The following is a 12218-nucleotide window of genomic DNA, read 5'->3' as shown; positions in this document are numbered from 1 at the left end:
ATATCACTAATCTAAGCATTTAATTAGTTCCTACACAGGCATATACTTAAAGTAAACTAAGTATACTTGAAGTTGTTCCAATTTAGCACACAGAAGTACACTAAATGCACTTAAGTTATGCTTTAATACAATATAATTACAACTAAAATATACTTAGTACAAAATTAGTTGTTTCAAAATAGCACACTTCAAGTTAACTAATCATTAACACACTTGAAGTATACCAAATTAGTCTGGCTGCAAGTACACTTAGCATTTTTTATTTACTTTTTTTTTTTTCACATGGGTGGCCATCCACCTAAACCGGCTTCATGGTATAGGCCCCTGGTCCGGTCACCGTTATACTCAGTGTGTGTGTTACCTGCTAGCTGTTCTGATTGTTACCTGTTGGGGATTATATGAAAAGTAAACTTTGTGTTGGAACATTATTCTTTGGAGTCTTCGGTTTCCTGCCTACATACACCATAACAGTATAAGGGATGTAGAATATGGTCATGCAGAATAAGGCCTTAAATGTGCTTTATAAGTACTAATAAACACACTGTAAAAAATTTCTAACCCTCCCAAATCAAAAATTTCAAGTGACCGATAACATCTAAATTTTTCAATTGGCCCAAGTGAAATTCTGTCAATTATAAAATTAAAATTACAGAATTTCACTTGGGCCAATTGAAAAATTTAGATGTTATCGGTCACTTGAAATTTTTGATTTGGGAGGGTTAGAATTTTTTTACAGTGCAGCCAATATTAATATATGCATGCTAATAAGCAACTAGTTAATAGTGATAATTGGAACCTAAACTAAAGTGTTACCAAAACAGAAATGGTTATATTTGTTGTATTTCAAGTATCAATGCACATTTTTCGTCTCAGCTTCTGAGACGTCTCAGATTATTGTTGATGATTTTTTTGTTGTTGTAATTTTATTGATTAAATTAACAAGCCTTTATTGAAGAACAAACCTACTATTACATATCTTTAGCTCTAGATGGAAAGTGGAACAAATGTATGTTCTGTTTTATGTACGTAGCATTATCTTACATTGTTCATTGTGAGCAAATTCTCATTTGAGTATTTTTGCGACACTTGAGCTTTGTGTAGGGTGGGTGTATCATTTCACAGCAGGACCCTCTCCTAACATCACAATGACCGACACATGGTCTGTGATAACAGTGTGGACAAAGTGCACTGTTGCATAGTTCAACTCTATGGAGCTCTTTTGGTAATTTTCAGTTTCTTTTCCTCCCCTTGCTCTTAGAAAGCTTTTACTTGGAGAGGTCTGTGAAGTTGAAGGACTGTTATGGGCTGAAGAGAATGGCCGGGGTACGCGTGTGGCGTATCTGTAAATCTTTCATTTAAGGCTCAAGCTCCAAAGGACTCACTGCAAGGAATGTGTAAAGTGGCTAACCGGGTGGCCAGCGACACATAGCTGTCCTATCTTCTGTATGAAAAGAATGGAAAATGACAGGAGTGATGGTCTGCTAGGACTGAATGATGCACACTGAATTATACAGTCACTTAAAATGAGAAAGAGAGAATGAGGTGAGATGTGGAGAGATGTGTTTGGCTGTCCACACACTGTATGAGCTGATGTTACTGTTGAACTTTTGGTTGTATGTAGGTTAGTATTATTGACTTGGTGATTTTTTAATGCTTAAAAAGAATAATAATAATATCTGCCAATAGGGTAAGAAAAAGAAACTTTATTTAAAGGTAAATAAAATAGTTTTTTTCTAACTGCATTGGAATTTTGTTTTTCTTGTTTTAATCATAAAGTGATTTATTTTCTTTATTTTTTTATATATTTTTTTTCATTAAACTAAATTTATTATCAGTAATTATGCTTGTCAAGTAAATATTAATTTAAGAATATTTACATATTTGTACTGAACAAGACAAAAGGAAATGTATGTTTTTTTTATAAAGGCTACTATATATATTATTATAATAATAATGAAGCATGAAAATGTAAGGTACAGATGAGGATGTCTGGTGAAAATAGGGATTTGCAAGACTGTGGGAGTTTTCATACAAAAAAGGGAAATGTTTCTTATTTTCTCATTGCTGTTTTCTCTACACTAATGTTGCTAAATGAAACCCTATGATGAATCTACAGCAGACACTGTATCACATATGTACATTTTCATGCTAACAGCGTGAGTTATCCCTGTGAACATCCACATCAACAACTGTGATTAGTGTTAACACAACACGGTCTCCGCAGGGACGTTTCGAGCATTAACACATCAGCCTTCCTTAATCTGAATATTACTGAATCCTGCGTAATGCACGTTATCAGCACTACTGTAATGTGCTGCTCCTGGTAGAGCTCTCTCCTCTGCAGTCGTACTCATCAGATTATCTGTGTATTCATCTTTGATAGTGCTGCTTTAATGGACCAGCAAGGTCAGGAGGAAGTTATACATTTTCGAGCAATACATCTAAAAACTGTAATGCTGTTTGTGTACAGTATTAGCATAAGCTAGGTAGCCTCTCAATGATGACTGGGATATATTTTGCCAAAATGTGATTTTATGGGAGATAGTGTCATTAGAAGACCAGATGCTGAACATAGTGGAGCTGTGAGGTATTTTTGAGATAAAGCTTAGTCACATTGTGCAATTTAACGTTTCAATACAAAGAAAAACATTTGCAATTAGGACAGTTACAATTACCTTTTTAATTATTTATTTTACTCTAAGGTGGAAACAGGCTTCCAGGGATGTTATCTGGCATGTCATCCTCTTATTCTCAGGTGCAGCATTTGTCCCAATCTCTAAAATAACATAATTGTTATAGATCAGACTGCTGATGAATGCATTATGAAATCTAAGTAGAAGCCAATGAATGGCAATAGAACATGCACATAATTTTAACAATGCAATCTTTTGAAATAAGGAAATGAAAGTTCAGCCTAAGGGTAAAGTCAGGTTTGGAGTTTAAATTGGTCATTCTGGGGTTTGACCATTCTAGTCTAATAAAGATGTCTAAGCAATCAGGTTTCATGCAAAACCGCTTGCCTTGTACAAGGGTGTTTGGTTCTCAATCAGCCATTCCAGGGTTTTTCAGTATTTTCATTAATATTCACATGTGTATACCAGGAAGTACAAGTATTTGTAAGCTGCAGAGACAGATTGGGCTTTACAACAAAGCCAAAATTAATTAATCATAGGCACTAATTTTGAACTGAACAAAATATAAAACCCAGACCAAACAGAAAACATGTGCCATGCTTTGTTTTCAAATACAGTATTTACATTTTAAGAGTGTACATAGGTAGTTTGATATAAGCTTTGAAGTGGTCTACTGCCATGCAGAGGGCTGGTCCTATTGTTCACTTTGAATGCCTTCATGGTGAGCATTCAAAGACGTCTGTCCAGGGGCCGTAAAGAACCATGATCTCTGGATTAAAGGCCCCAATATGCTCAGAGTAAAGTTTGGGGTAAAAAAAAAGTTGGAAATACCTGAGCAACGGTATACTGTTAGCGAACATCCCGACAATGGTTACATCCCACATCCCACTAGTCTGGCACTGTGAAGATACATGAGGGGTGTAGAATAAGTGGGAGGCCCCCGGGTCCCTCGGTTCCTCGGGCGCCGCCGGTGAAATACCACTACTCTTATCGTTTCCTCACTTACCTGGTGAGGCAGGAAGGCGAGCCCCCGGCAGACATTACATCTTTTTCACTTTAGTACATCCCACATCCCAACAGTGTGTGCGGTGTTTAGATGAATATGTAGATATGTGCTTCACGCGTTATACTCAATAACAAAATAAACATACAACAAAAAATGACAGCGGTGAGAAAACAGGAGTTAAGAAAGCATCTGATCATAGTGATGTGGATATGTTTGCACAAGCTCTGCAATTCGGTACTCCAGTCAAGTCAAAACAAGTTTATTTATATAGCACTAAATTGTATTAAAGCAAGCATCTTTATAGTGTTAAACATGAAAAAAACTGTCAGTGTCACTTTCAATTAGAATTCCAAGATCAGTTTCTGCTATAAAGCAGCACTCCAGTGTTCATGTTTTTACCTGCGTCTGAGTTCGACGGACTGAACAAAAGAAATGAACCGGAGAAAATGTCCACGTGAAAGTAGGGGAGCCTCAGAGTCACATGTAATCGCAACAGACCAATTGTAATTCAAAGGTGTTTATCGGCCAGAGTTAAGTTTGCTTTGTCAAGCTGTTTTGAACTCCAGAAACAAACTCCTAACGAATTTCATTTAGGCCTGGTTTTGTTCGAAATGACATCTGTTGGTACTTGAAACCAACCCAAACAAACACACCTATGAAGGCAATATGATGTCATAAAGAATCGCATGCGCAGGGTAAGATTTGTGAAAGTGTACATAAGATTGTAAGCGTAAATTAAATTTGCATGCGCAAGAGAAGATTTGTAAAGGTGTAAATCGCCTTTCAAGTGTAAGAAAAAAATATTTGCTGCATTTTACTGTTATTCGTAAGTGTAATTCATGTATTTTGAAACTGCAGCTTCGTGCTAACGCAAAATATATAGGATCTGTTTTCTTCTGACTTCCATTTTTCCGTGCTTACACTTTTGACACGGTTTTTTCGTACAAATACGGCCAAAAGCACTGCAAGCCTGTGAACAGCAATTTGCAACCGAAAACAACAGAGACAGGAACTGCAAAACAGATTAATTGCGTAAAATCAAACTTTGTGTAAAAAAATAAACTGTTGCAAATGTCTAAATGACTTATTGGGCCCTATTTTAACGATCTGAAACGCAAGTATCAAGCGTGAAACGCAAGTAACTTTGTGGGCGGGTCTTTGGCGCTGTTGCTATTATACCGGCGGGATAAATGACACTTGCACCCGACGCAAATCTAAAATGGGTTGGTCTGAAGTAGCTTGTTCCATTGCGGACTGCTATTATAACGGCGGATTTGCCAGGCGCACGCCAGGAGCGGGTCACAGCCGAGGAGACCGACGTTCTCGTCAGGGCCATAAAACACAGAGAAGTGACGTTGGGGATGGAGAAACACACCCAAATTAGCTTCGGTTAAACAGGCGTATAATAATTTGGGTAAATGTGTAAGCTAGATTTATGCCTATTTTTTCACATCTTCATGGACACAACAATGATTTCCCTCGTGTGTAAATATTTTTATCTAAAATCTAAAAATGAGAACTGCTGCGTCTGTGTGTAGATGAGATAAGCAAAGTGCATGCACGTTGTGCACACGCTACATTGATTATGGCCAAGCATGCGCCCTTAAAATAGCATATGAATAACATGCACAAGTTAATTTCCTAATTTACCGACGTTTGTCTGTCGAGGGAAAAGTGCAAAATAGGAATGATACATGCGTCAGTGTACAAAGTCAATTGCGCTGGGTGCAAGATAGGGCCCATTGTGTGCATGGGGCAAAAAAGTTCCCGAAATAACCCGATTTGTACAGTTGCGTCTTTCTTTTACCTGCGCTTCCAGTTTTGGCACGATTCTCCTACTCATTGAGTTTTGCAAGCGCAAAGAAGAGGGCGGGTCCACCTTCTTCATGTAGCCAATCAAATGTGCTTCTCGCTGACTCTTGATTTACTCTTATCTGATTGGTTCAACAAACACGCCAGTCACCAGAACACATCTTTATCTTCATTTGGCTCAGAAAGTTCTCCTTGCCGAAATGGTACTTTTATTGCACACATACAATATGTGTTAAATAAATAAATAAACAAATAAATCATGATTGCTTAATAAGCTGTGCACCATTAGGCTGATTAAGGCTGACTGACATTCATACTGAATTTCAAGCTGGTGTTAACATTATTGGATTGAAATTTTATATATTATACAATCTGTTACACCACTGAGCTGATGTTAAACTTTACAATCAAAACATTTAATACCCATTCTTTACGTAATAATACCATTCTGATGCAGTGTTTTTCACATCATGTCTCTGTTCATGGTATTGTAGTGGATATTTCTTTAATCTGACTATCTAGAATAAAACTGTTGCGTCTACTGTCGACACAGAGCGTCTACTAATCGACACTTAATAAATAAAACTGTTGCGTCTACTCATCGACAAAGAGCATCTACAAATCGACACTTAATAACCTTTATACTCTAGCTCTTGCGTCTTCATTCGAAACCTGGCCGAGTCTACTAACCTAACTTACTTGCTTCCCTAAACTGACCTGCTGCGCAGCAGAAATTAACAGACAGACTTTCAGCAAATGTCCTCTAAATGCTTTAATAACGGCTGGGAGAGTCTTCGAGCAGATCTCAGAGAACTCTCCCAAGAAGAATCAAGGCCGGAGGATCTCAGACAAATTCCATTGAGACATCCCACCGAAAAACACAGATACAACAGTTTTTATAGTATAGAGGTATGACATAAATGTCAGGCTGCATTACATAATTTCCCCACTATTTGATTGGTTCTTCATATGCAAACCCCTATGTTACTAGGTAAAGCAAACTTTGTTTTAATGATGACTTCATTTGTTAATCGCAAGATTCTAACAGACTGTCTAGTTTCATTTCCCAAACTATGTTATACACACGCACACACTCAGTCACAAGTTTTCCATTGGTTTCGAACAGTACATCCTGTGCAAATGTTAGATGTTAAATAAGGTTAGATGTTAGAAACATGGTTAGTTTAATAGACAGTTTAAAATTTCTACGACATGAGCACACCACTAACACCCTTTGCTTTTATTACAGCACTGTTTTAACTGGGTTGTGTAATGCTCTAATAGATAAGATTGTGCTGGTATTTGTATTTCTTGTAGGTAGCACAAACCTTGAAGTCACAATGCCCACTGTAATCCCCCCAAGATTCAACAAGAACATTGATGATCTAACAGTCTCAGCACCTTCTGGAACTTTGTTGAAAGGATATTTATTTATTTTGAATGTAGTTACTTGTCAAATATTATTATAATTTCAACGTATTATAAGTTGCTGTAAGTGGATCTGTATTAGCTGACAAACCAGGTCTGATGTGTTGTCTGTTGTCTCACCAGGAGATTGTCAAAGTGTTGACCCGACAGTCACATGAGCACGCCCAACAGAGACCCAACGGTGGGAAGCTGCAGCACTGATAAACACTCAATAAAGTGATATCAGGGACGCTAAGGTAAATACATCCCAGATGGTGGGTGGTTGAGCGGGCAGATGGCGCTGACTTTGCCTTACAGTCATGGCTAAATAGTCAGACCAACAAGGAATATGGTTTCTGTGTAATTGTAGACACATTAAAGTTTAATTAATAAGCAGTTGGCATGTTTCCTTAACACTGCTGTCTTAATGTGGGTAAGCTTCAATGAGATCCAGTGAGAACTGTACAATGGACAGCATGTGTTTACATCTTCAATGTGATCTCTATTCAGAAGCCTGTTTTTTCTTTTTTTTTTTTTTTAAATGAAGAGCCCACTGACATCAAACTAGTTATTGTTGAAGAAAATTGCAGTGATCATCAGATGCACAACAACTGAATATGTCATCTACATGCATGTCTTGCAGCTGTTTGTTAAAACATTAAATAATGCTGTTCCACAGAGGGAAGGAATCAAAAATGCAGAAGTCTTCAGAATTTTGATGGCAACACTTGATGCATAATGTTAGATTTGATTATTCTGACAGTAGAAAAACAAAGAGAATGCCAATTCTACCCATCTAGAGATGTAAAATTTTGACTAACCAAAAACATTTTCATGAAATACGAGGGGGGACATTTTGTTCTCTTTTAGTTAACATCTTTCCTATCAAATTACATTTGGTAGGTCTACTTATCAATTTCATTGGATAAACAATAGGCTATTGGTAACTGAAAATAAGTGACGGATCCATCAGACTGATTCAAACTGGTAACATCTGGGAATTTGAGAACTTATATTTTCATATTCCATGATGTCTTCAGACTTTAAAGGGATAGTTCACCCAAAAATGAAAATTCTGCCTTCAATTACTTACCCTCATGTCGCTCCAAACCCGTAAGACTTTCGTTCATCTTCAGAACACAAATGAAGATCCTTTTGATGAAACATGAGAGCTTTCTGTCCCTCCATTTACAGCTATGCAACTTCAAAAAGTTCATAAAGAGATTGTAAAACTAATCCAGCGGTTTAGTCCAGATGTTCTAAAGAGACACGTTCGCTTTATGATTGAATTTAGGCTTTTATTCATTTATACACATTCATCAACGCACACATCAGTTTTGGTAAACAGAAGCTCAAGCATGTTTGCTTGCCATGCGAGAACCAATGAGGTTTATTCTCACGTTACGCAGCACATTTGAGCTTCCGTAAGAACCAATGAGGTTTGTTCACGAGCAGGTTCGGTTGAGCTTCTGTTTATGTTCATTTGATCAATGTTTATTATGTGAATAAAAGACCAAATTAAATCTGTTCATCATATAAAGCAATTAAGTCTTTTCAGAAAATTTGGGCTAAACCGGTCAATTCATATGGACTTTTTGAAGCGTCAAAGTGGCAGTTGAGTATGGAGGCACAGAAAGCTCTCAGTCTTTGGAACGACATTGAGGGTGAACAATTAATTACATCATTTTCATTTTTGGGTGAACTAACCCTTTACATGTGATCCAATTCTGCTCTCTTGCACAAACCCTTTGCAAAGCACAAAATACATCGCAGTGGTGATGGTATCATAAAACATGAAGAGGTAGGCAAATGGTTGAAAAATAAAAATGAAAAAAGCTCATTCTGATCGTCTGCAGCTTTCTAACATGAGAAAAAATAATACATGACCTTCCACATGTTCATATATATGATACTTATACAGTACAGTTATTTCCATAGTGTAGCAGCTTGGCATGGACTGTTTCAGTGAAATAATAAAGTATGTTGGAGACATTATTATTCCTAAACACCATAAGTAGCAGAAGAAGATATTATTGACAGTTTGTGCAGCACATTTCAGCACTTGTGAACCTGTTATGATGTGATGCAGATGCAGATGAAAAGTCTGTTGAAAGGATAGGCTGTGTGCTTTGGTCTTAAAAGCCTTAAAGGGACCAAAAACGCTTATTTAATTCTGTGGGTCAAAAAAAAAAAAAAAAAAAAAAAAGTGGGAAATGACCATGTTATAATACTGATTTAAAAATATTATTGAATAGTACTTATAATTTTATTTTAATAATAGTGCAGTGTTGTTTAATTTGAAATATGAGGGATGTAGATACAAGAATGTAACATAGCTCTACTCAATGACAGGCATGTTTCGTCTGTTTGGACCTCTTATCATGAGTATCATATTGCATGTATTGAATGTCAATTACAAATTCAGCCGTATGCATTGGATTTCAAATGCTGACCGAGCCGCAGGTCTACAACACAGTATTGTTGGTCATGATAAACACATCCTAACTCTGTTGCTGTGTCCCTGAGAAATCAATTTAACAGTGACATCCAAAGTGGAAACACATTCTTTTATTCTCGAACTTCCAGGAAATCGCTCAGATCCTGACACAGTCCAGATACACCATACATCATTCTGCTCTTGGGACACCAAAATGATTCAAAGTGCTGCGTGCGAAGTCTGCAACATTATGCTCGCAGTGCTTTTAGGTTGCTTATTGGATGAAACATTATCATTGCATTCTAAATATAAATGTATCTTGAATTGTTTTTCATTGTTCTAGTCCTCCTCCAGCAAGAATTGTTTTCCTTGACCATTTTAAAAGTTCTGTATAGCATGAATGTGTGTAGTATGAACGTAATCTGGACATACTATATTTGCCATGTTGGGATTGTTATGTGACCTGCAGTTGTGTCAGTTCATGGCAATTCACTAATTCTCTCCTGTGGCCTCATGGGATAAAGTGTTCATTTAATGCGCACTTCAGAATCTCACCAGAAGTACTAAGTATTCAAGGACTTAGGCCGTGTGTCCACCAAAGCATTTTTACCTAGCTGAAAACAGCAGGCAATCTACTGAAAATGCCAGCTCTGAATATAAAAATGTAAGGTTCTTTTTCTGGCCCTTGTATTGGATGAAGAGACCCGTCGGTCTATGTGGGTTCATGAGATTATGATGAGTGATGGTTGGTCAGTGTGATATTTGTCCTGCCCCATCTCTACTGTGATTGGATAGCTGGGTAAAAAGTAAGTCAGCATCTACATTTTTCCCAGAGTTGAACATTTAAACTCTGCAACCAAAAAATAGACAAGCGCTCAGCATGAAATAGACGCTCAGCTCCTCGTCACACTGCTGCCTATTTTATATTTGGTGCTCCCATTGAAAACAATTAAACGCTGGCCTTGGGGAAAAAAACAACACTTTGGTGAACACACTGTTTTATGAATTATGTGAATTCGGATATACTTTTTTTCGCCAACTATATAGTGTGGAAGTATGCATATTTGGATGCAGCCTTACTCCATAATCATTAAATCAGTCATGAGTTAAGTAATATCCAATAGCGTGGTCCTTAGTGTTGATTCTTATAAATGAGGTTCATAGGGGTGTAAAGCTTCTGTAATTCTGACACACACGATATTGACAAGGTGGCCCGTTCAGTAACCATTAAATCATTTAAGAGACTCAAATGTGCATATGATCCCATTCTGCTGCTGAAAATCTTTCGATGCTCAGCTGTGTTTATTGATATTGGGGTGGAACAAACCGTAATAAATATTGTGTATTTGTGATTGTTTTTGTCTCCCATGGGTGTGATATTTAGAGATGTATATACATACAACCTCATGGAGCCCCACAATGAATGGCCAAACTGCATGTTTGTGTGTGTCTAAACTTTCACATTTGTATTTGTGGCAGAGAAAATGGGAGGAGAAAGGAGTGCTTGTTTATTGTAGAAACAAACAGTAAAGGGTTGAACTCTCATGCAATGGGTAAACTTTTAGGTCATGTGTGGGTTTTATAGGTCATTTCTAAATGTGAGAGAATGGTGCAATGGAAGGAATGTATGGCTCATATTCAGTACAGATGAATGTCCCTGTTTTCCTTTTTTTTTTCTGTCCCTGGTCATTTATATAGAGAACAGAGCATGAAGATCAAGCTTTCTATGTTTTGGAGGCTCCACATGTTCCTCTATGAATCAAACACCAGATCCTACTAACTAAACAGTGTTGTTCCATCAACACTTCAGAATGAATGGTTTGATGAATAAAATCAGTCATCCCAATTTGTAAATTGTTGAGAGAAACTCCCACCCACGGCGCATGGGAAACTGTGTCTTGTGAGTTCGATACTGCCACCATATTGTATGCATTTTTTAAAAAGAATTTGCTTCCATTCATCACATGAAAACTGCATCTGTTACTAGCACTTTTTCATTTCAAGATTATTGTGACAATGTGGCAGTAGGGCTGGGTGCTGCATTGATACTGTGCGATGGTAGACTTGTGTCAGCCGGTAGATATTTTGCTGCATCATTTATACTGCTGTAGATATATTTGTGCAGCTATCAGTGTGCGAGACTGCTTTACATTATTTACACATGATAGTGACAAAGAAACAATGAATAGTGCAAAGATACAGAGCTCGATGTGTCCCAAACAGGCTAAGATGACAAAGAACTTGTTATTGAAAGGTGTCAAACACAAGGACAAAATAAAGTTTGTTGTTTAAAGCGTCACCACTTGCCATATTCATTTAGAATTCAACGCATTTGCAGACACGTGTATATTGGCTATTTTACAACAGCCTCAAATGTGCAGGGAATATTCACTCATAATTTAGTGTCAGAACTATCTTTATAATTTAGAGTCTATCTTGATCATTTCTGACTAACAAATATATGCATATTATAATGCATATTTTTGGATGATCCAATAAATTAAATATTTTACAAATAAAATTCACCTGTGTTTCATTTGATTACTTTCTCTTTGTATTTGGAACTTGGAGGCAACCACGATTTTGGTCATTTATTTGCCAGCCCCTATGTGGTTTTAGATGGATTTTGGATGATCCATTAAATTAAATATTTTACAAATGATCAAATGAAACAGACGAATTTTATTTTCTCTTGGAACTTGGAGGCAACCACAATTTTAGTCATTTATTTGCCAGCCCCGTGGTTTGGATAGATTTTAGATGTTCCAATATATAAACTATTTTACAAGTAAAATGCACCTGTGTTTCATTTGATTATTTTCTCTTTTTATTTGGAACTTGAAGGCAACCAAGATTTTGGTCATTTATTTGCCAGCCCCTTTGGGGTTTGGATAGATTTCAGTGTTCAGTGTCTGCTTTTTAT

General features: G+C 37.0%; 1 protein-coding gene across 2 annotated transcripts in view; it reads left to right on the top strand.

Moving 5' to 3' along the window:
* The window catches only part of LOC311290333 (uncharacterized protein), a 60045-nt gene extending 51336 nt beyond the window's left edge, over positions 1-8709 (top strand). For both annotated transcript variants that reach the window (XR_014627359.1, XM_084408751.1), the window contains one exon: positions 7003-8709. Coding sequence is in view for 1 of the 2 variants with exons in the window: in XM_084408751.1 (XP_084264877.1) it covers positions 7003-7080 (78 nt within the window). In the remaining variant the exon portion in view is untranslated. The remainder of the gene's footprint in view (positions 1-7002) is intronic.
* The last annotated feature ends 3509 nt before the right edge of the window (positions 8710-12218 follow it).

This window comes from Rutilus rutilus (assembly GCF_951802725.1).
Source record: "Rutilus rutilus genome assembly, chromosome: 5".
Lineage (NCBI taxonomy): Eukaryota > Metazoa > Chordata > Actinopteri > Cypriniformes > Leuciscidae > Rutilus > Rutilus rutilus.
Note: the sequence above shows the minus strand (reverse complement) of the source record. Positions and strands in the feature narration are given on the sequence as shown.